The sequence below is a fragment of the Scyliorhinus canicula genome, chromosome 7 (genome assembly GCF_902713615.1).
Source record: "Scyliorhinus canicula chromosome 7, sScyCan1.1, whole genome shotgun sequence".
Taxonomy (NCBI): domain Eukaryota; kingdom Metazoa; phylum Chordata; class Chondrichthyes; order Carcharhiniformes; family Scyliorhinidae; genus Scyliorhinus; species Scyliorhinus canicula.
The window spans coordinates 110917211-110939625 of NC_052152.1; the positions used below are offsets into that span (position 1 = coordinate 110917211).

The 22415-nt window shown below is 41.9% G+C and overlaps 1 protein-coding gene across 6 annotated transcripts in view; it reads left to right on the plus strand.

Moving 5' to 3' along the window:
- The window catches only part of rubcnl (rubicon like autophagy enhancer), a 143442-nt gene extending 122365 nt beyond the window's left edge, over positions 1 to 21077 (plus strand). For all 6 annotated transcript variants that reach the window (XM_038802655.1, XM_038802659.1, XM_038802656.1 and 3 more), the window contains 5 exons: positions 6022 to 6260; positions 6880 to 6941; positions 9297 to 9450; positions 11533 to 11623; positions 17007 to 21077. In XM_038802655.1, coding sequence (XP_038658583.1) covers positions 6022 to 6260; positions 6880 to 6941; positions 9297 to 9450; positions 11533 to 11623; positions 17007 to 17119 — 659 coding nt within the window. In that variant the 3' untranslated portion in view covers positions 17120 to 21077. The remainder of the gene's footprint in view (positions 1 to 6021; positions 6261 to 6879; positions 6942 to 9296; positions 9451 to 11532; positions 11624 to 17006) is intronic.
- The last annotated feature ends 1338 nt before the right edge of the window (positions 21078 to 22415 follow it).

A 22415-nucleotide genomic window follows, 5' to 3' on the forward strand; every position in this document is an offset into this window, starting at 1 on the left:
CTTTAAAGAAGAGCAGGGTAGTTCTCCCTGGTGTCCTGATCAGTATCTATCCCTTTATCAAGTTCACAAAGCACATTATCTGGTGATCATCATGTTGCTGTTTATGAGACTTAGCCAGGTTGGCTGCCAGGAATTTTATAATGTAACTGTGACTCAAAATTGGCCGGCAAATGCTTTGAAATGTCTGGTGGCTGTGCAAAAATACTATAACTAGTACTTTTCTATTAATTGCACTTACTGAAATGCATTTGCCGTCTAAAAGTTGCCATAGTCCCACATGACCATGGGCTGCTTTTCCCTGAGAGGGAGAGCTGACTGGTGGTTTAACCTGAGGATCATCACGCCTCAGCCAAGAGGGCACGGTTGAGAAGGCTCGGCCTTCATGTATTTCCATTTACATATCCAGTCAGTCCTCTTTCATATTAACTACGATTTCAACACCTCCCCACCACCCCATCCACCACCAATTTGGCAGCAATCTCAAATTATTGATTTCAGCTTCCAAATCACTTGAGTAATTGTTGAATAACACTGGTTCCAGCACTGAATTGTGTGATGCGAAAATATTTCAAATGGTTTCAGTCTAATTTTTACACTCTTCTTGGTGGGTGTGGCCCGGTGGTGTAGTGGTTAGCACTGCTGCCTCACAGCCGCAGGAACCTGGGTTCAATTCTGACCTCCGGTGACTGTGTGTGGAGTCTGCACCTCCTCCCCGTGTGTGCGTGGGTTTCCTCTGGGTGCTCCGGTTTTCTCCCAGAGTCCAAAGATGTGCAGATTAGGTGGATTGGCCATGCTAAATTGCCCCTTAAGGTTGGGTCAGATTACTGGGTTTATGGGGATAAGGTGGAGACGTGGGCTTAAGTAGAGTGCTCGTTCCAAGGTTTGTTGCAGACTCGATGGGCTGAATGGCCTCATGCACTGTAAATTCTATGATTCTCACACGCAGAGGAAGAATTTTCTCTGTATCTACCTTAATCTCTTTCGATCTAATCAAGTGGTTTAAAATATTGAAAGGTACTTTTCCAGATAAATTAATAATGACTGACTGCCCTGCTATTGTACAAAGAGCTATTTAGTCATCTAGATTTTACTTGCAGATGACAGTGAGAAGGGTGTGTCAGCTTATTATTGAAGAGCCTGTCAAGCAGTAGCCTATAGTGAGCAAAACAAGCCTCTGGCTACAGCTCTTGATCGCAGCACGATGAGAATATGCCCAGTTGAGGGTTGGGTCCAACTTCAGAACCTTCCTTGAATAGATCACCCTTTGACCTTCTAAATTCTAAGAACATGAAGCAAGTTGATACTTGTCGTCAGAATTTAACTTATTGAGCCCGGTATCATTCTGGAAAATCTGTGCGGAACTTAAGATGCAAGGGTAATGGCTGAGGTAATATTCCATTGATGCTTCAAGCAACTCTGCAAGTAAATTCATGATGTGGAACTGAGCCATTTAAGCCAGAGTGAAAGGAGCAAGGCTAATCCAGGGAACGACAGGCCGGTGTGACTTACGTCAGTGGTAGGGAAATTACTGGAGAGAATTCTTCGAGACAGGATCTACTCCCATTTGGAAGCAAATGGACGTATAGTGAGAGGCAGCATGGTTTTGTGAAGGGGAGGTCGTGTCTCACTAAATTGATAGAGTTTTTCGAAGAGGTCACAAAGATGATTGATGCAGGTAGGGCAGTGGATGCTGTCTATATGGACTTCAGTAAGGCCTTTGACAAGGTTCCTCATGGCAGACTGTTACAAAAGGTGAAGTCACACGTGATCAGAGGTGAGCTGGCAAGATGGATACAGAACTGGCTAGGTCATAGAGAGTAGCAATGGAAGGGTGCTTTTCTGATTGGAGGACTGTGACTATTGGTGTTTCGCAGGGATCAGTGCTGGGACCTTTGCTGTTCGTAGTATATATAAATGATTTGGAGGAAAATGTAACTGGTCCGATTAGTAAGTTTGCAGACGACAGGTTGGTGGAATTGCGGATAGCGATGAAGACTGTCTGAGGATACAGCAGGATTTAGATCGTTTGTAGACTTGGGTGGAAAGATGGCAGATGGGGTTTAATCCGGACAAATGTGAGGTAATGCATTTTGGAAGGTCTAATGCAGGTAGGGAATATATAGTGAATGGTAGAACCCTCAAGAGTATTGACAGTCCGAGAGATCTAGGTGTACAGGTCCACAGGTCACTGAAAGGGGCAACACAGGTGGAGAAGGTAGTCAAGAAAGCATATGGCATGCTTGCCTTCATTGGTGGGGTATTGAGTGTAAGAATTGGCACGTCATGTTGCAGTTGCATAGAACCTTAGTTAGGCCGCACGGAGTATAGTGTTCAATTCTGGTCAGAAGGATGTGGAGGCTTTAGAGAGATTTACCAGGGTGTTGCCTGGTACGGAGGGCATTGGCTATGAGGAGCTGTTGAATAAACTCGGTTTATTCTCACTGGAACGACGGAGGTTGAGGGGTGACCTGATAGAGGTCTACAAAATTATGAGGGGCATAGACAGATTGCAGAGGCTTTTTCCCAGGGTAGAGGGGTCAATTACTAGGGGGCAAAGGTTTAAGGTTCGAGGGGCAAGGTTTAGAGGAGATGTACGAAGTAAGTTTTTATTTTTTTTACACCGAGGGTAGTGGGTGTCTGGAACTCGCTGCCGGAGGAGGTGGTGGAAGCAGGGATGATAGTGACGTTTAAGGGGCATCTTGGCAAATACATGAATAGGATGGGAATAGAGGGATACGGGCCCAGGAAGTGTAGAAGATTTTAGTTTAGACGGGCAGCATGGTCGGCAGAGGCTTGGAGGGTCGGCAGAGGCTTGGAGGGTCGAAGGGTCTGTTCTTGTGCTGTACTTTTCTTTGTTCTTTGAGGGAGTTTATCTCTTGATCTGTGTTAGAAATATGCATGTGTGGATCTGGGGATGCTCAACTGATGTCCTCCATCAACAAATATCTTGTTGCCATTCATTATCCAAACTTGCAATGAGGAAGCCATTGGAATATGTAGAAGTGACTATGCAGTAGCAACATGAGCGGTATTCTCAACTAACAGGGTGCTACACTACCATCAAGCCCAAACAATGTTCTGCCTATTATGCATGAGTAATGAGATCTACAAATTTTGTGCTGGTGATGCCAGGCATGTTGGTCATACATCCCAACATTTGGTGGATCTCCTCAAACAGCACATTCCTTGTCTGCAACAGGCAAAATACTGAATGTACACAACCAGCCCATGTTTGCAAAACATATCTAACATTTAGATGTGATTCCACAACACTTCGCTAAACAACCCTGGTTGTGCTAAGAATTACACTGACAACCAATTGAACATTATTCGTCTGGATCTGTGTTGGCTCATTGTCCATGTGCTCTAAGCTATATGTATTCACCCTGTCCTTTCCAAAGAGCACATCTACACATAGCTTTTGTTAAGTTGAATAAGGCAAAGGAGACAGTCATTCCCTGGTTCATTGGTCAATGCCTTGACCAATCAACCTGACTGGTTTGAACACGAGCATGATGGTTAACTGTTTCCTGCTGCATACTCCATGGCAACACCTCTACCAATCAGCACTTGGTTTCTTGTGGAGAGTGAATTGTTTCTTTTTACAATTAATTTTGAGAATCTGTCCTAATTAATGCAAGACGAAGAGACGACAGCCTATCTGTTTTTAGTAATACTTGCATAATTCCATAGAATCCCTATAGTGCAGAAGGAGGCCATTTGGCCCATCGAGCCTGCACCAACACTATGAAAAAACACCCCACCCTATCCCTGTAACCCCACATAATCTACACATTTTTGGACTGTGGCAGGAAGTCGGAGCACCCGGAGGAAACCCATGCAGACACGGAATGTGCAAACACCACAGTCGCCCAAGGCTAGAATGGAACCTGGGTCCCTGGTGCTGTGAGGCAGCAGTGCTAACCATTGAGCAACTCCATCTACAAGTTTGCTGATGACACGTCCGTAGTGGGTCGAATCTTGAATAACGATGAGTCCGAATACAGGAGGGAGATGGAGAACCGAGTGGAGTGTTGTAACAACAACAATCTCTCACTCAATGTCAGCAAAACTAAGGAGCTGGCCATTGACTATTGTACACATCCCTGTTTGCATCAACGGGGCCGATGTGGAGATGGTTGACAGCTTCAAATTCCTGGGTGTGCACATTACCAACAATCTGTCCTGGTATAACCACATCGATGACCAAAAAAGCACAGTGCCCATACTTCCTCAGGAAACTAAGGAAATTTGGCATGTCCGCAATGACTCTTAACAATTTTTAAAGATGCACCATAGAAAGATCCTATCTGGCTGCAACACAGCCTTGTATGCAACTGCTCGCCCAAGATTGTGAAAAACTGCAGAGCCGTGAACACCAGCCAGTCCATCACACAAACCCACCTCCCATCCATTGACTCTGTCTACATCTCCCGCTGCCTTGGGAAAGCGGGCAGCCTAATCATAGACCCCTCGCACTCAGCTTATTCAACTTCCCAGTTCTTCCATCGGGCAGGAGGTATAAAAGTCTGAACACTCACTAACCGATTCAAAAACTGCTTCCCCGCTGTTACCAAACTCCTAAATGATCCTCTTGTGGACTGATCTGATCTCTTCACACACACTTTCTCTACTGAGTAGTACTACACTCCTGTATGCTTTGCCTGATGCCTGTGTGTCTATGTATTTACATTGTGTATTTTCTTTTCATATACGGAATGATCTGTCTGAACTGTATGCAGAACAATTATTTTCACTTTCCCTCCGTACACATGAAAACTCTGGATCACTAGAAATGGGTCACTGTTCACTGACAACATTTAGTATCCATCGGCCTATTTTGTCTGTTTTAATATTTCACTTGTAACTGATGTCCTGATGTGTTTCCTATTGTGAAACACTAAGCTTTTCCATGACTCTATCTGAGATCTGCAGTCTAACTGAAGAATGTTTGGAGCTCTATATGGGAGAAATGGGCTGCAATGATAATTCCTCCAAAGCCCTTCCCCAATTAGTGTCAGCTAGCATTACCTAGCTTCGCTGATTGTATTACAACTGTTATCAAACATGTGTGACTTGTCACAATATACTTGAAGCTTTAGTTGTACAGTAAAGGAACATTTAATGGGTGTGATCTTCCCAAAAGGGAACAAAGTCCCCTCGCGAGCGCGTTTAGCCATGTGTTTGCCGGCATTCACGGTGCCAAGAAACACATGGCTATTCAACACCGGTCACTTTGAATAAGGGGCCTAATGGTGAATGCATGGCCTCGCCCCCGTTTTTTAAAATGGGAAACGTCGCTTGCAGGAACTCTCCATTATAGCGAGAGATCGGGACACTACCGAGGCCCCAAAAGGAATCCCCGAATGCAACATGGGAGGGTCCCCCGGTTGGACTGCACGTATGCAAAAATGTCAGTTTAGCACCTTGTCAGTGTCGATGTACCCAGATGGCACCAGATTTGCCAGGGTGCCACTTGCCCAAAGGGCATGCAGCTGGTGGCCTCCAATCCCCTTGGAGGTGCCCCACGAGTGCCATTCCATCTGATCCTTGTTTGTGGGGACCAGTACCAAAGGGCGTTTGCCCGATGTCCCCGAGGCGAAGGGATTTAATCCCAAAGCCTCTGGTACCTCTGGAACCTGCACATAAAGGCGTACTGACTTGCTCTATTATGTAGATTTGCTAAAAAGGTGGCCTAGCCCATTGTGGGCAGGATTCCTCTTGCAGTGTCTCATGAAGCGTTGTGAGCGGGGCAGATTCCGGGACCAGGGTCTCCTGGCTTTCAATGACCATGCTGCGCCGCGACGAGATGCTTTTTCAGCGCAGTGGGATTCCTCTTGCAATATCTTCCGAGCCAGGTAGATCCTGAGACCGGGTCTCCCAGCTTTCATCGGCCCCGCTGCGCCATGGCGAGATGCTTTTCCGGCGCAGCGTAGTCTGAGGATCGTGCCCAATGTATTAGAATGCAACTGATATTTTGGAATGAAGCACTTTTTAATGTATTTATTTTACCCTTCACAGAGTATATCAAAAAGCTCCGCTACTGTGAGTACTTGGGGAAGTACTTCTGTGAATGCTGTCACCACAATGAGGAATCCCCAATTCCTGGCCGAATCCTAATGAAGTGGGATTTCAGCAAGCATCCTGTCTGCCATTTCTCGAAACAGCTGTTAGAAAGTATATGGCATGATCCACTGTTCAATATATTCTACATCAACAAGTCCCTCTATAACACAGTAAAGGAACTGCGAAAGGCCAAGGTATTCATACTGGAGATAGGATGACTAGACACTATTTAATTTAGTTACTGATGCAAAGTTCTAAATGGCTATGCTAAAAGAAAGGGATCTCTGGTCAGTTTATTTCTCATTCCTGGGATATGGGTGTCGTATGGCAAGGCTGGAATTTTTGCCCATCCTGAGATGCCCCTAAAGTGTGTGGTGGCCTTGAACTATTGCTGTCTGTGAATAAAAGGTAGTTCAATTCCTGTACCAGCTTACCCGAACAGGTGCCGGAATGTGGCAACTAGGGGCTTTTCACAGTAACTTCATACTTGGGACAATAAAAAGTTATTATTATTATGTAGGGTGTTCCAAAGTTATGACCCAGTTGTGAAGGAATGATGCAAGTCTGGGTATTTGGAGACTGATGTACCCGCTGCCCTTGCCCAAGTGATGGAGGTACTGCTGATGTTGCAGTGCCATGTTCACCCTGGCCATGTTCACCATAAACTGCTCACCATTTTAACTGTGCACTTAAAAGACCAGAGGAACTAGCTTTTGAATGTTTACTGCTGTATTGGAATGTTTTTGGTTGTAGGTAGATATTCATATCAATAGGTGGCAATGTAATAATGCATAACTTTTTTTTTCCAATCAGGAAATTCAAGAACAGTTGATTCACATCAAAAAGCTGCTAAAGACATGTAGATTGGCTGAAAGGTATCTTACCTGTTCTTGAGAGCTAGATAATTGTGTAGAATGATTTTCATCATTATTCGTGTGTCAACAATGTCTCAGTTTGGTAGCAATCTTGCCCCAAGCCAGAGGTTTGTGGGTTCAGGTATCACTCCAGGATTTGACGCTCCAGTATAGTACTGTCATGCAGAAATGCTACTGTTGCTGGTGCTGTCTTTTGGATGAGAAATAACGTTTCATCTCTCCCAGGTGATATAAGGGATCCCATGACATATTTTGAAGAGGAGCAAAGGAGTGTCCTGGCGATGATTTGTCTCCAACATTACAAAATCTGATTTATTTGGTCATTTACCAAATTGCTCACTTTCTGGTAATTTGCTGTGTACAATTGGCTGCTACGTTTCCTACTTTACAGCAGTGATAACATTTCAAAAAGAACTCTATTTTCTGCAAATTGCTTTGGGGCATTTTGGTGGTTCTGACAGCCTATAGTTACTATCCATGTCCTGTCACTGTTTTCCACCCTTGCCCTCTCAAATTAATGGTTAGATTGAGTCAAGTTGCGGAAGTAGTAACCTGTAGGAAGTGATCTTAAAAGGATAAAAAAACACATTGGGCTCTGCGCCTGGGCATAGACAACAGCCATTTCATGCCTGCAATGCAGCGCAAGCTCGGTGATTATTGACACAAAATCCAGCATACCTGAATGTAATTTGCTGAACAATGATTTGTCAAATAACCTAATCCTGCAAGAACAAACATTGATCAAAATGGTTTTTGTGTCAATCTAAACTATTCCACAGATAGGATTTTCACTGACTTCAATGTTTTACATCATTTATAAAGGATCCGTGCAACAGACCTTTCATGACCGTGCATGATTCAAGTTTGGGATCTGAGGTGGGGTGGGGCTCTGTGCCCCTCCCCCCTCCCAGCAGTAATCTTAATCCTGTTCCAGGTTGGATGAGCCATTTGATTCTAAATCTTCCCAATTCATTCTAGCTGCTACAGGTAGTTGAATTTTTTTTGCACCAAATTGTGTGTGGCACTCTCTCTCTCTCTCTCTTCTCCTCCCTCCCCCTCTTTTTTAAAGTTATCAACTCCTTGTTGAGTATAGTTATACAGGTGCTTGCCACCCTCCTCCAGCAGCCTAAAGCAATTTCCACTTCCTCCTACCTTTTTCTCTTCTTTTCATTTCGTTGTTCTCCTGTCTGACCATCTCTCTTTCTCTCCTTTCTCCCATGCCCTATATTTTTTTTTAAAAGGCTAAGGTTCAGTCAATTAAAAAATTGAAGAGATTAATGGAATAGATTTTTGGGTTGGGGCTACAAACCCAAGGGGTTGGATGGAATTGTACGACAGATCAGCCACAATCGCACAGAATAGATTTGAGGAACTGAATGATGTGATCCTGTCCTTCTCTTTCAATTCTCCTTTTCACATCTCAAAGACTAAAATCGGAACAGACCAGTTCAAAGTGCAGTAAATATTGAATGCTATTACTGGAAGTCCTTGGAATTGCGATATAGTTGGTTCCTGAAAACCACGCAAGTTGAAATGTCGTAAGTCTGAACCGATTTTCCCACAAACGATGGCACCAATAGGGGATTGGTTCCTGAACCGAGGCTGAAATCACCTTTGGAGCGCAGGGGTGTTAAATGCACTCAACTCTTGCCCTATCCAGTCACTGAGGCAACTGCTGTCTGCCGCCTTAGCACAAGTTCTTCAGTTAGTCTGCTCTGGAGGCTGGTTTAGCACAGTGGGCTAAATAGCTGGTTTGTAATGCAGAACAATGCCAGCAGCGCGGGTTCAATTCCCGTACCGGCCTCCCCGAACAGGCGCCAAAATGTGGCGACTAGAGGCTTTTCACCGCTCAATTGCCTGTTTAATGTTTAACTTCTGCGAGTATGAGTGCATAGTAAATACAACATAAGCGTATAAATGCATTAAAATCACAATGGTGGTGCCAAATGAAAAAGAATAAAATATTAATTTCCAACCTACCAAAGACAGTTTACCCTGTCCAGTCATACAGACTGGCAGTCCAGAATGTCAATGCGCACTTGTGACTGTATTAGCACGGTGTCATAAAGGCAAAACCAACATTGTAAAGTCAAAATGCAGTGTCAATTTATAAGTGTTGCAGGTGCAGTTTGTCACAATTCAGATGTTGTTGTAAAGTTGAGGATTGCCTGTATGCAAAGTTGAGGCATCAAAAATCTCCAAATTTGTGATCTTGAGCAGGTAGTACTGCGTGGTGGTTTCTTCTCCAGATGCACTAGGCCTCCACCATTGTCAGAATGATTAACCGATGCTTTTTAAGATGCTACATTCTATTATGTCCACTTCTAATATTGGTCTGTGTTTTCAATTTGACAGAGCAATGGTCGAGTTCTGGCAGATATGTCCTCACCTGACTGAGGAGCTGCACCTTTACTCACTGAATGATCTGATGATGGTGAAACGAGGCCTGCTGGTTACAGGCCTGAAATATACCCTGAAAAATGTCCTTGCTCACGTGGAACGTTGTGAGGTAAACCAGATTAAATCATTTTCTGAGAGGCTGATATTTTTACTCTGAGCCCCTTGGTTTGGTGGTACCATCAAGTGAGATGATCATCATGGTACCATATTCTGCAACTTGAGTGAGATAAGAGTTCAAATCCTGGTCTAGATACCTAAACACCATTTTAGGTTGTTGCATTTCCAGTGCACTATGCAAACTATACAGCACAATGGGGGAGAGGGGGGGTCCTGCCTTCCCGATTATGGGTCTTAAATGATCAGCCTTTGACAGTATCTGAGCAGTGGGAATTTTTTTTTCAATATTCCTCTTGCCATAATTAAAACAGATTATATCAATCATATTTATCGCTGAACTTGCAGTGCAGAAATTGATTGCTCCTGGTTGCATTTAAAATGGTGACTTCACTTAAAAGGTAATTCATTATCCTGCAATTGTGGAAGGTGTTGTGTAAATGCAAATTTGTTTTCTGTTCGAAAGGGAACAAATGTTTTGGCAAGGAAAATGGGTGCCTCAAATCAGACTTGCACCAGGTTCCCCATGTAGAAGCTCATTGAATATGCATTACTGGATGTGGTGTCTAAAATGGTGACTTGAGGTTCCCATCGGCAATCTCAATCGGGTTCCCATCAGCAATCTCAATCTTAAATAAATTTAAAGTTTGTGTTCATGTATGATGGCGAATACAGCTTAGCCCATTGTTACGTTGTATTTAATTGAAAATAGCGACTTTTCATTCTGTGGAATTTGTGGAGTAGAATACAGATAAGGAAGACCTGGCTGATTTTCTCCATATTTAGAATAGCTACATCACACAGGGAGGCCATTTGCCCTGCTTTCTGTGATGGCTCTCCAAGAGAAGCTTGCTTTGTCGTTGTCTCTTTCTCACTGCCTCCCACCCACTACCACCACCATTTCCCATAGTCCTGCAAATATTTCCTCCTCCTTAATCCAATTCCTTTCTGAAGGCCTTAATTGAATCTGCCTCCACTGCACTCTCTTGAACAGTGAATTCCCAATCCTAAACACTTGGATGTTTTTTTTTTAAATTTTCCATCGTGTCACCTTTTTGGCCCTTTTGCCCATCACCTTAAACTGGTACTCGATCCTTCTGCCAATGGGAAGTTTCTCTATCTATCTGTCCAAACACTTTCCATCTCTCTCTCTCCCTTTTTTTGAATACTTCTATTATTTTTTTTTCACCAAGGAGAACAGGTTCCAGGTTCTCCGATCTATCCACATGTCCCTCAACCCTGGAATCATTCTTGTAATAATGCATCTTTCATCTTTCGTAATAATGCATCTTTCATAAGTGGTGGTACCCAGAATGTTCCAGTTCAGGCCAGTACTTATACAGTTTTAACATTACTTTCTTGCTTTTGTGCTCTCGTCCCTATTCACCCCACATTCTTCAACTGCTTTCTCAACCTGCACTGCCACCTTCAATGATTTTATGCAAATATACACCGGCTCCTGCATCCCCTTCAGAGCTTGTATTTCATGTATATCAGCAAATTTTATATGCAGGCTGGTATTGGATTTTTATTTGAGGTCCTAACGTTGCTGATAACCCTGTTATTTGGCATTTTATCAAATGCTTTTTATGGAAGCCCACAACAACTGTGTTAACCCTCTGCCTCATCAAGGAAAAACTCAAGCAAGTGATTTGCCTTTAACAAATTTGTGCTGGTTTCCTTTAATGAATCTACATTTGTCTCAGTGACTGCCCAAACCTGTCATTCTAAAAGCTTTCCCAAGATAAACTGACTGGCTTGTAGCTGTTGAGCTTAACCTTGTTTTAGTTGCAATTCTCCAGTCCATGCTTATAACAAAGGAGAATTTTGATGATTGTCAGTGCATTAGTGCTCTGTTCTTGAACAATACAATTTTTCATATATCTATTCCCATAATCTTCCTCCTCCCACATCACCCACAAAATGTCATCCTAATCTTCACAGTGGGACAAAAATTCAGTCTTTGGTCAACACTTTCTCACCTTTTATTATTCACTCCATGAGTTTTCAGAGATTAGTACCAGTACTTAATAACTTGTGAGTTTGTTTGAAATGTTTCCCTTTTTTTCTCCTACAGTTGTGTATGGCAAAGGGCTTCATCTGTGAGTTTTGCAAGAGTCGAGATATTATCTTCCCCTTTCAGATAGACCAATGTAAACGATGCTGTGGTGAGTGCTGTTTTCAAATGGTTGTTTTTTTTTCTTTTCTGGGCGCCTTGCTTTTTAAAAAAAAACCCACCTTTTTTTGTACACCGTGCCCACACCGAAGGTTCATCCACCTTCCCCAGTCATGCACGTTAATCCCAACTGCTCGAGCCTCCAGTTCTATTCATCCTCCATTGTAGCTCGTAGTTCCATTCTTTTTACCAATCAATTCTATTCTAATTTATCTTGTGTTGAATTGACAATGCCCAACCCAGAACCATTTTTGAGGGGAGGAAATAAATTCTGTAAACCAGATTAGTTGCACCCATGAAGCAAAAAGACGATACGATACTGCATACAAAATTCATTTTCATCAAGGAAAGTCGGAAACATTAACCAATTTCCCTTTTTTTGTACTTATTTTCTGACCTGTATATTTCCATTGTTTCGATGCTTCGGCTTTGCAGCACTTTTTTTTTTACTGCTTTTATGTTTTTTTTAAAAACACTTCCTCCAATGCCTAGAGATGAAGGAAACTATATGCTATCTAAACCGTAACTTTGAAGAGGAATGATCAACATTACATTGTTTCAGGATTGTTTTTTTAAAATCCTGACATAGCCTGCAAAGGCCTGCAATACTCCCAAGATAGCCAAGTTTTTGTTTCCTCCATTTTAAGCTCTTAACTATGGTGCATTGATTTTTTTAAAATCAAAAATGAATAAATGCAAGCACCGTACAGGATTCAAAAAGTCACCAGTGCAACATCCTAAAATGTGCGCAAACGAAATGCTTTGTAATAGCAAAGGTGCCATCTTACTACACTCAACTTGGCAAAAATATTTTCAAATCAAAAATGTCATGCACGATGGCCTTAATCAGTTTGCTGTTTTCATACCATGCGTAAATATACTTACAGTAAAATGGAGCACTTATAATGCACATGCTAATTGTTTATTCCTTTGTTTTTCTACCTGTCAGTCCATTCGGTACTGATGGTCCTATTTGTGCAGAACCATCATCCTGATATTCCAGACAATTTCCACAAATGATTGTGTTATTGTATGGACCAGACTTCAATTTATATTAGGAAACTGGACGAGAAACTCTAAATAATTCATACTAAGATACTTTGCTGCAGGAGTGATTCCACTGACAAATGGGGATCTTTTATATTAAAACAAAATATTATTCACTACATTGACATCACACAAAAAATATCTCCACAACTAATTCTTACAATGCAAGGAAACACTTTAAAAGCAAAGCCCATTACATGTCACAAACCACTTGTAAATAAAGTTAGCAAGTACAGGAATACTTGCTGAAGTATTCGGCAGAGACTTCCTTTCAGAAAAGTAGAGAGAGACCCTTTTGAGCACCAGCTGGAAACCCAGCTTTCCTTGTTAGAGTAAAAAATGCTACAACTAAACTGCTTGCTACAGACCTTGCTCCCACATTAATTACATCGCAGTCTCACGATGTGTCTCATGACCTTCTTAACTAAGTCTACATACTTTCTCAAATTATCTACTCTCCTGGGACTCTGTATTGATCTTTTCTATATGATTTAGCCTTGTACAAGATATCTCTTTTCCTATCTTTTCAAATAACCCACTGATGCCAAGCGTCATGGCTCCTTTCACAATATCACCAGTGCTTGGAAGTCTCGATCGGATACAGTGGTCTAGTATTCAAGGTGTGGTCCAACCAGAGCATTGCACCACTTCATTATGACTTCTCTGTATTTAAGTAGTGATTTACCAATTGTTTCCACATTGATCTAAGACGCAAATTACACAAAGATCAGTTTATCCTAACTTGTGTATCTTTTTAATGGTGCTGTAATTCTTGATCCTCTAACCTTTCAGATAGTTAATGAATTTTACCCACTCTGATCATTCTCTGACGAGTATGATTGTACATTTAAGAAGCCCCCTGCTACTGGTCATGGGTTCTGTGGGTCTTTTTGAAAATGAAATGAAAAATGAAATGAAAATCGCTTATTGTCACAAGTAGGCTTCAAATGAAGTTATTGTGAAAAGCCCCTAGTCGCCACATTCCGGCACCTGTTCGGGGAGGCTGGTACGGGAATTGAACCGTGCTGCTGGCCTGCCTTGGTCTGCTTTAAAAGCCAGCTCTTTAGCCCTGTGCTAAACCAGCCCCTAAAGGGTGGGCTTTTTTGTGGCTGATGAGCCCGATCCTAGAGCTGCATCTGCAACTGCACGCTGGCAGGTGTTTCCAAGAGGTGGGATCGGCTCTTGGACTCTAGATCAATAGTATTTCTTTCTTGGACTCCTCTTCCAGGCCTCCTCTTGCCATTGGGTGTCGTCAAAGAATTGCGTGTGTCCCATCAATTGGGAAGTTCTTCCATGTAGGTTTCTTCTGAGCAAGGATCTCCCAGGTGTTGACATCGATTGTTGCATTTCTTGAGGCAAGCCTTCAGGATGTCTTTGAAGCGCTTCCTTTGTCCTCCACTTGTTCAGGAGCTGGGCAAAGAAGATTTACTTTGGCAGTCGGGATCCAACATCCTAAACACTTGGCCGGCCTAGCGGAATTGGTTTTGAATGATCATGGCCTAGATGCTGATATTCTTGACTCCTTCAAGGACATTGATATTGGTATGCCTGTCCTCTCTCTGATGTTGATGGCTACAGATTGATTGTCTCATAGAGAATTGATGGCTTTGATGAGGTGTCTGAATGTAGATTCTGAGCCATGTAGAAGAGTTGGGAGGCCGAGGATCTTGGTGTCAGCAAGAATGTAGCCATCATCAAAGACTCTCATTCTTAGACCTCCCAATGAGACGCTCGTGGATTGGATACGACGTGGTATCTTCGCATCGACTGTCAGCCTTGGATGAGCGGTGGCTCCCCAAACAAGAGAACCCAGTTGGTAGGGTTTCTCCATTGATCTTGATGGAGGAAGAGACTGGATCTTTCCCTGGGGTGGGTTGGTAAAGGGCAGTCTTCTTGAGGTTGAGGCTGAGACTATTTCTTCAGTGTATTTTGCAAAGGTGGTGATGATGGCATCACTGAGGTTGGCAGGAATTTTTTTCCATGTCCCAGATATTCAGGAACAGCTGATGATCTATTCTCCAGGTTTGATGATCTCTGTCAGAATCCTGTCTGCCCCTGTGGCTTCTCCATTCTTAACATGTTTAATGGGAGCTTTGATTTCCTCCATGGTTGGTGGGAATCCAAGATCATCATCATTGACGATTGTATCCTAGTTTAGGAGTTCTTTTTGAAGTGTGCTCTCCATCAAAGGCTGATGCTCATCTGTCTCTCAAGGATCTGTCCTTACTCTGCACGGGTTTGAGGCCTAGAGTGTTGAGTTTGTATATTGCCTTGGTGGTACTGAAGAAGCCCTGGCTGTTGTTTGTTGGCGAGGTATTGCCGCTCCTTGGCTTTCTCAGTCCACCATTGGTTCTTGATTTCCCAGTTGTTTGTACCTCTGCCATTGCTGTTCGAGTTCTCCTCTTTTCCTTGCTGGTTATATCATTTTTACAGGTGTGGAGAGCTTTCCTCCTCTTGTTCAGTGAGGTCTTGGATGGTGTGGTCATTCTCATCGAACCAGTCTTGGTGTTTCCTAGTCTTGTAGCTAATGGTTTCTTAGCAGCTTGAGATGATGGCTGTCTTCAGCTCTTTCCAGTTTTCTTCCACTCCATTAGAATGGACATTTTGGAGAAGACATTGTTTGGATGTCTACGAGCATGTATACTTTTTGATGCGAACAGGGTTAGTTGACGAGTGCCTGGCCCTCCATCTACAGCCTGCCAAGAACCAGGAAGTGGTGGTTGGGTGTGCCTATGCCCAACCCTTGATGCCAATGGTGTATCCAAAAAAGGCTTCTACTCTACCCTGGGCATCATACTCTCTGACAAGGAAAATGTGACCATCCTCCTTATGGACTTCAAAGCCAGAGTTGGAAAGGACTCCCAAAAGGGTTCTCCTGCTCCAACAATCACCGGCAGCATGGTAGCATAGTGGTTAGCACTGTGGCTTCGCAGCGCCAGGGTCCCAGGTTCAATTCCCTGCTGGGTCACTGTGCGGAGTCTGCACGTTCTCCCTGTGTCTGTGTGGCTTTCCTTTGGGTGCTCTGGTTTCCTCCCACAGTCCAAAGACTTGCAGGTTAGGTGGATTGGCCATACTAAATTGCCCTTAGTGTCCAAAATGGTTATTGGGTTACGGGGATAGGGTGGAAGTGAGGGCTTAAGTGGTGCAGATTTGATGGGCTGAATGGCCTCCTTCTGCACAGTATGTTCAATGTTCAAATGTACAAAACACCAGCTTGTCATTGCTAACACACTGTTCTGCCAAAAAGACAATTTGAGACTTCCTGGAAAAATCCATGATCAAAGCATTGGCACATGATTGACTTTGTCATCATCTGATCCCAAGCCCAAAAGGATGCTCATCACTAAAGCGATGAGCAGTGCAGATGACTGCTGGACAGACCACCGGCTCATCCACTCTACTGTGCATTAAACTCTACCAGAAACAGCATAGAATCCGTACAGTGCAGAAGGTGGCTATTTCGGCCCATCGAGTCTGCACTGACCCTTTTAAAGACCATATTATACAGACCACATTATACAGGCCCAGTAACAGCATCCAATCTTTGGACACTAATAGGCAATATTACATGGCCAATCCACCTAACCCACCATGCAGCAGAAGATGAAGAAACAGCTGAGAAAAGATCAACATTAGAGTTAGCGGGTTAAAATTTTTGCCACTACTACATTGTCCATTATTCTTATTAACCCTTTAAACTGATAAATAACAGCTTTCAATTTAACTGCCGATGGCATTTCTCCCAAAACATTCCGACTCACTCTCAAGCCTATTCTTAACTAATCCTTTTACGTTTTTTGGTCACCTATTGGGGAGATGGTTCAGTGGTAATGTCACTGGGCTAGTAACACGCCCCCAGGCTAGTATTTCTTTTCTTTCTTTTTTTTTGGAGAGGGGGGGGGCAAGGACTTGCATCTCTCCTTTTGCAGCACACTGAACTTAAATTTGATTAAATTTAGAATGTAAAGTTGGCCTCTGTAGTAGTTACCATGAAACATCAGTTTGTTGTTTTTTAAAAAACCCTGATTGATGGCGACCCTGATTGATGGAGAGCAAGCCACTCATTGTAATTAGGCATGGGCAACACATGCTGGTCTTGCCCGTGATGCCCACATTTCATGAAAGAACACATCTTTTTCTTTTTGAAAGGCTCCTGCAAATCCAGCTTTGCACATTCCAGGAAGAACATCTTTCTTGATTGGAGTCCATCTTCTCTTCCCCAGTCCCCCCCCCCCCCCCCATTTTAATTATTAACATATTCCTGGGAAATATTTATACTTTTTATTTGACAGATGAACTAACCTTCTTTTTTCCATTCCGAACACTAGTATGCAAAGCGTGCTTTCATAAAGAGTGCTTCAAAACTGAACAGTGTCCAAAGTGTGCGCGAATTCAAGCACGGAAGGAACTACTCCTGGCTTTCCAGCAGCCGACAGACTAACCAACTTGCCGGGTATCTGGGTGAAAATTATCTCGGAATGAGTAGATTAAGTTTTATAAAGCACGAATATGATGCCAGCTTCTGCTTTTAAAAAAAGATGTAGAACAAAGTCATGACGTCTGGAACGTCAATAGTTTGTTTTGAAATGTCTAGCAATAAATGCAAAAGCTTCTCGGATACTGTAGCTTCAGTGTTACCATGGCATAACCATTCCCTACATTACAATTATTTAGTTTTTGATACTAGAGGAAGGTTATCTTTCCAACTGAAAAAGAAAATTAGATTAAATTAGCATGAACCATGACGATCTCCAGAAGTCTAAGGAATTTCCCCTTCTGACTTTGTTTTTGTACGTTAGGGTTTAAGGTAAGGTTTTATTTTTTTACTTTATGTAGAAGCTTTAGAACCTTCATTTATAAAAAATTTAAAAAAATGATTTTGGATATTGTAATGTTAGGAAAGTATTTTATGCAGTGGTGTGAAGCAAATGTATTTATTCAAATTCCAGTTTAGGTATTTGGCCTTCCTTTTTGGAAGAAGTAATTTTTTGGGGAGGAACAGGTGAAAATTACAAAACAAAAAAAAATTGCTAAGTTGTAAAGCCATCATTGTCCTACTTCCCAACAAAAAATATTTATATAATTTAAATAGAAGTAAAATATCTGAGCCAATTATTACTGCTCCAGATGACCTTAAATTTATTGGATGCTAAAATGTTGCCATGGTGCTAACATGGTCGGACCTTCTCCCTGCTGCCTTCGTTTTCTCTTCTCCCCGGTATGGAGGCCCATGTCGGAGTTGGGAGCTGAGCGTGATCCTCTGACACCAGTTAACATTAACATCATTGGCATTATTAGAGCACTTGGATTACTCTGTACTGAGATTAAAAGAGATTAATATTATTTACATAAAATCTCTCCATTGCTCAGTTGTTGCTCCAGTTTCTGTAATTGAGATGTAAAGTATTTTCTCCAAGCATAATTTATTTTCTTTAATTTTTATGAAAGTTGAAATGTAGTCTTTCACCCCTTCCCTGCCCCTGAAACTGATCTATGGTGCTTCAAATGAAACACTAGCGAACTGAGTTTTGTTTGTCCTGTTTACATTCAACTTGATAAAATTGCCATTGTTCATTTCTTGTCTAGGCTATAGAAATATTGTGTGTGAAAGAACCGTAGTTTCAAATCCTGCACTTGTAAATGTGTAAAGGATTCTTTCACTCTTGTTTATGTGGGAAAACTATAAATCAAACTTTTTAAGACATTTAAATGTATTTTAAGGAAACCCAGTATGTAAATGTTATAAAATGCAACAAATTGCATTTTGTAAGGCCAGGTGTTCTCATTGTCCATTTTAAAATTTTTTTTGCAGATGTGCAAATCCAAGCTATTGAATTTAACAACTGCACGGGCCTGACTGAAGCATTTTAGGCCTGTATTTCTTGCAGTTAAAGGGCAACAGTTTTACCAAAATAAAGTTCACCAACCAACTTCCATTGGAAGGTGGGGGTTCTTTTTAAAGAGAATGTTACTCTGGGAAAATTTCAATGCAAAAACCTTGTCACTCCCAAGCAGGACAGTGTGTTTTTAATCAAAGTATCCTTGAAATTTTGTTTTGCAAATTGTAACTACAAATATTTATGAAATTGCTTTATCCACCATTTTAAGGAGGATGGTGATCAGTCTAAAATGGATTGGTTCCTCATTTAAAAAGGCAGAATAGAGGAATTTTATTTGATAATATTAATTGAATGTTTGTAAACTAATATTTCCACAGCATGATTTCAAGGGATTTTATTGACTGACTGGTTTGGTATAGCAGTACCTCGTGCAAAAATGTTTTGCCATTTTGGCTCGCCCCCATACTTCCATCTGTTACTGGCTCAATTACCCTTATTTAATCTTTACCAAAGTCCATTAGGATGGCCTCTCTGCCACACACTGTTCAGTTTGGGAAAATAAACTGATGTTGCCTTTACTTTACTTTATCTCTGCTCTACATAGATTTATCCCCTGCCATTCATAACTTGGTTTTACCCAATAATATCAATGCAATGATTGGACTGAGCTTCATTACATTTCTCAAATGATATACATTTTCCTTAAAGACTTGGGTCGCATTACGTGCATGACTTCAAAGTATGACCTGATTTTGCAACAATTCCTTTTAAAATGTAAAAATAACCATTTTTTTGGAAACCGATCTTCCCATGATTCAATCCAGAAGCATGGACATGCTGGCACATCTGGTATCTGAGGGAAGGGCAAAAGTAGATGCACGAGGTAAATACCACCAATAAGCAGAGTTTCCTATTTTGTCTGCTTTCTATTTTTGGTGTAAAATACCGCCAGGTTGCCTCCATAACAGATTCTGAATCCAACCATCATTTCAGCCAAGTCAGTGTGTTATATTATCAGAAAATTCAACTTTCATAAAAACTATTACCTTGCACACAGCAGCCCTTAATGTCTTGATAGGAAGTATTTTGGCTCAATGTGCAACAACTTCCACATTGGGTATCCTTGCCATAAAAGATAGTCTTGGATGTGATCTGGTCTGTTCCTAGCTGGCTGCTATTCTAGTGAGTAAGGATTGCAATTCCTGGATGCTGTTTGCAGTGTAAAGTGGAAGCCCATAATAAACTTTTTTTTTTTTGCTTCATGGCTTTCCTGCACTGGGATCCGCATTCAAGAATTGGGGAAAATCACTAACTGCAGTTGTCTGTGTATTGATGAACAAATATAGAATCTTAAGTAATTGAGCTAGGAGACCTAATGTGGCAGCAATATGAAATACTTTGGCTGATGAAGTGTCATTATTTTTTAAATTTTCATTGCACAATATTTTGTCTGTATTATGTTGCTTTCGCCGTGTTGTCATGTGCATCTACAGTGCCATAAAGATAATGTATTTTATTCTTTGTTTTTATGCACTTTTTGGGGAGGGGAACTGGAGAACTAGTGATAAAATGGCACTTGGAATTAAGACCTCAATCCATACACTTGCAATCAAAAACTGAAGAGCAAACTGTGAGAGCTCTTTGGTCTTGGTGAGAAAAATATTCAGAACAATATTTTGGTGGGGCTAAATAATATAGTTCCCATGATACTGGGATAAATGTGCCATACAGTAGTGCTGAGCCAGGCAGACACCAGGTCGCATCAAGGGGTTATTGCTCCATTGCAACTGTCTTTGGGGGGGGGAGTGGGGAGAAGAAATGGAAGAGGGGATATTCTACTGAAAATTTGGAATAATACATAGAACCTAGAACCAGGGGTTAGGACAGAGAGGTAAATGCACTTGGTACAATCCTCAGCCAAACAAATCAGTTAAATTCCAGGTACAAATCCATGTTTCCGAATGAGCTTTCTGCTGCTCTTAGAATGAAGAACGGATCACTAAAAATTGGGCCTGGACATAGCATTCTTTTTAGAAATGCCTGGATTTATAGAATGGGAAGGAGCCCTTCCTAATGTGGTTAGATAGCTGCCCAGAGTTGCACATTGTACGTGGCCGATTTTATAATCCTTGGAGGCCAGTGGGACATATTCTTGTGTGCCACTTTGAATCATCAGGAAGAGGAAATCTTGATGGGGATTTGCTTCTTGCTGCTTGCATCTCGTACTGAGATGTATTGATTTTTCTTTTTTTTTAGTTCTAGTTGGTAGGGAGTTATGGGGGAAGGGAAATTTTACATTGAATATTCTCCTACCCCAAGATTAATGTTGCTCTTTAAGCTGAAAATAAAATGCAATTTTAAAAATTGCAGTTTATTGTCCTTTGTGAACATCTCTGATACATTGAGACCCTGGTATTTCTGTCTGTGCTTGAAGTGACTTGATTTTGGGCACGACTATTTTGTGTGTATAATCCTCAGATGAGCACTTGTATTTACAAAAATCAATTTCTGTGTGTTCTTCCTGTATATGAGTGGTACAATAAAATAAGACTATTTTGACATGTTTGTATCAGACATTTGTTCACGATGGTGACAATTCCTACAAACCTGACCTGAGGGAGGGATATCAATGGATATGACACTAACCTCACTAACCCATTAGTAGAAATAAATCTCGTTCACTCTGTGATAATAGATGCTATCACTGAGATGTTCAAATGCTCCCAAACTAATCCTCCGGCAATTGGTCTGAAATCTTTGCATGCTACTGCTAGGATTGAGTTCATGGCAGAAACACTCTTCTGGTAGAAAGCATCAAATATTGCAAAAGATTTATTTGGAATAATTTTTAGTTAAGCATGATTGGGATGCTAATCTGTCCGGCTAAATTTAACCCCACTTAATTTCATGAACAATGTAATCTGCGCAAATCTGCCTCCACAATTGTCATAGTTCATAGATCATAGAATTTACAGTGCAGAAGGAGGCCATTCGGCCCTCGAGTCTGCACCGGCCTTTGGAAAGAGCACCCCACTTAAACCCAAACCTCCACCCCTATCCGTGTAACCTCACCAAACCTTTTTTTGTTTTTTGGACACCAAGGGCAATTTATCTGGGCCAATCCACCTAACCTGCACATCTTTGGACTGTGGGACGAAACTGGAGCACCCTGAGGAAACCCACGTGGACCCTGGGAGAACGTGCAGACTCTGCAGTGACCCAAGCCAGGAATTAAACCTGGGTCCCTGGGGCTGTGAAGCAACTGTGCTAACCACTGTGCTACCGTAATGCCCATGGTTGAAGATTTCCACCTGAGTAAAACATGAAATTGAAGCATTTAGTGGGAAGGATTGCTGTATAAAGTCTAGAACTGTTATTGTCTTGCTTTCTGCTCCAGTCAGCTATCTAGTGCTGGAAGATCAGTTTGAACAAACAATTTTGTGCAAGGCATTTGACAAGTGTAATCATACTTGAATCTTGAATGTGGTGCCGAGGACCCGGGTTCGATCCTGGCTCGCTGTCCATGTGGAGTTTGCACATTCTCCACTGTCTGCACAAAATCCCCAAACCACTTTAGTTGTGCACCAGTGTAGAGCAAATCCAATCCAACCTTTGTGGTATTTTGCTTGTGTAAATCTGAAATGAACAATTTTGGAAACATTCATATCCGACATTTGTGGAGAGAAATGGGTTTAATGTTTCCTGTTAATAACATTAAACCCCGACATTGTTATATTTGTACCTTTTTTTTTAACTTGGAGTACCCAATTTTGTTTTCCAATAGGGGCAATTTAGCGTGGCCAATCCACCTACCCTGTTCATCTTTGGGGTTGTGGTGGTGAGACCCACGCAGACACTGGAGAATGAGCAAACTCCTTATGGACAGTGAATGGGGCT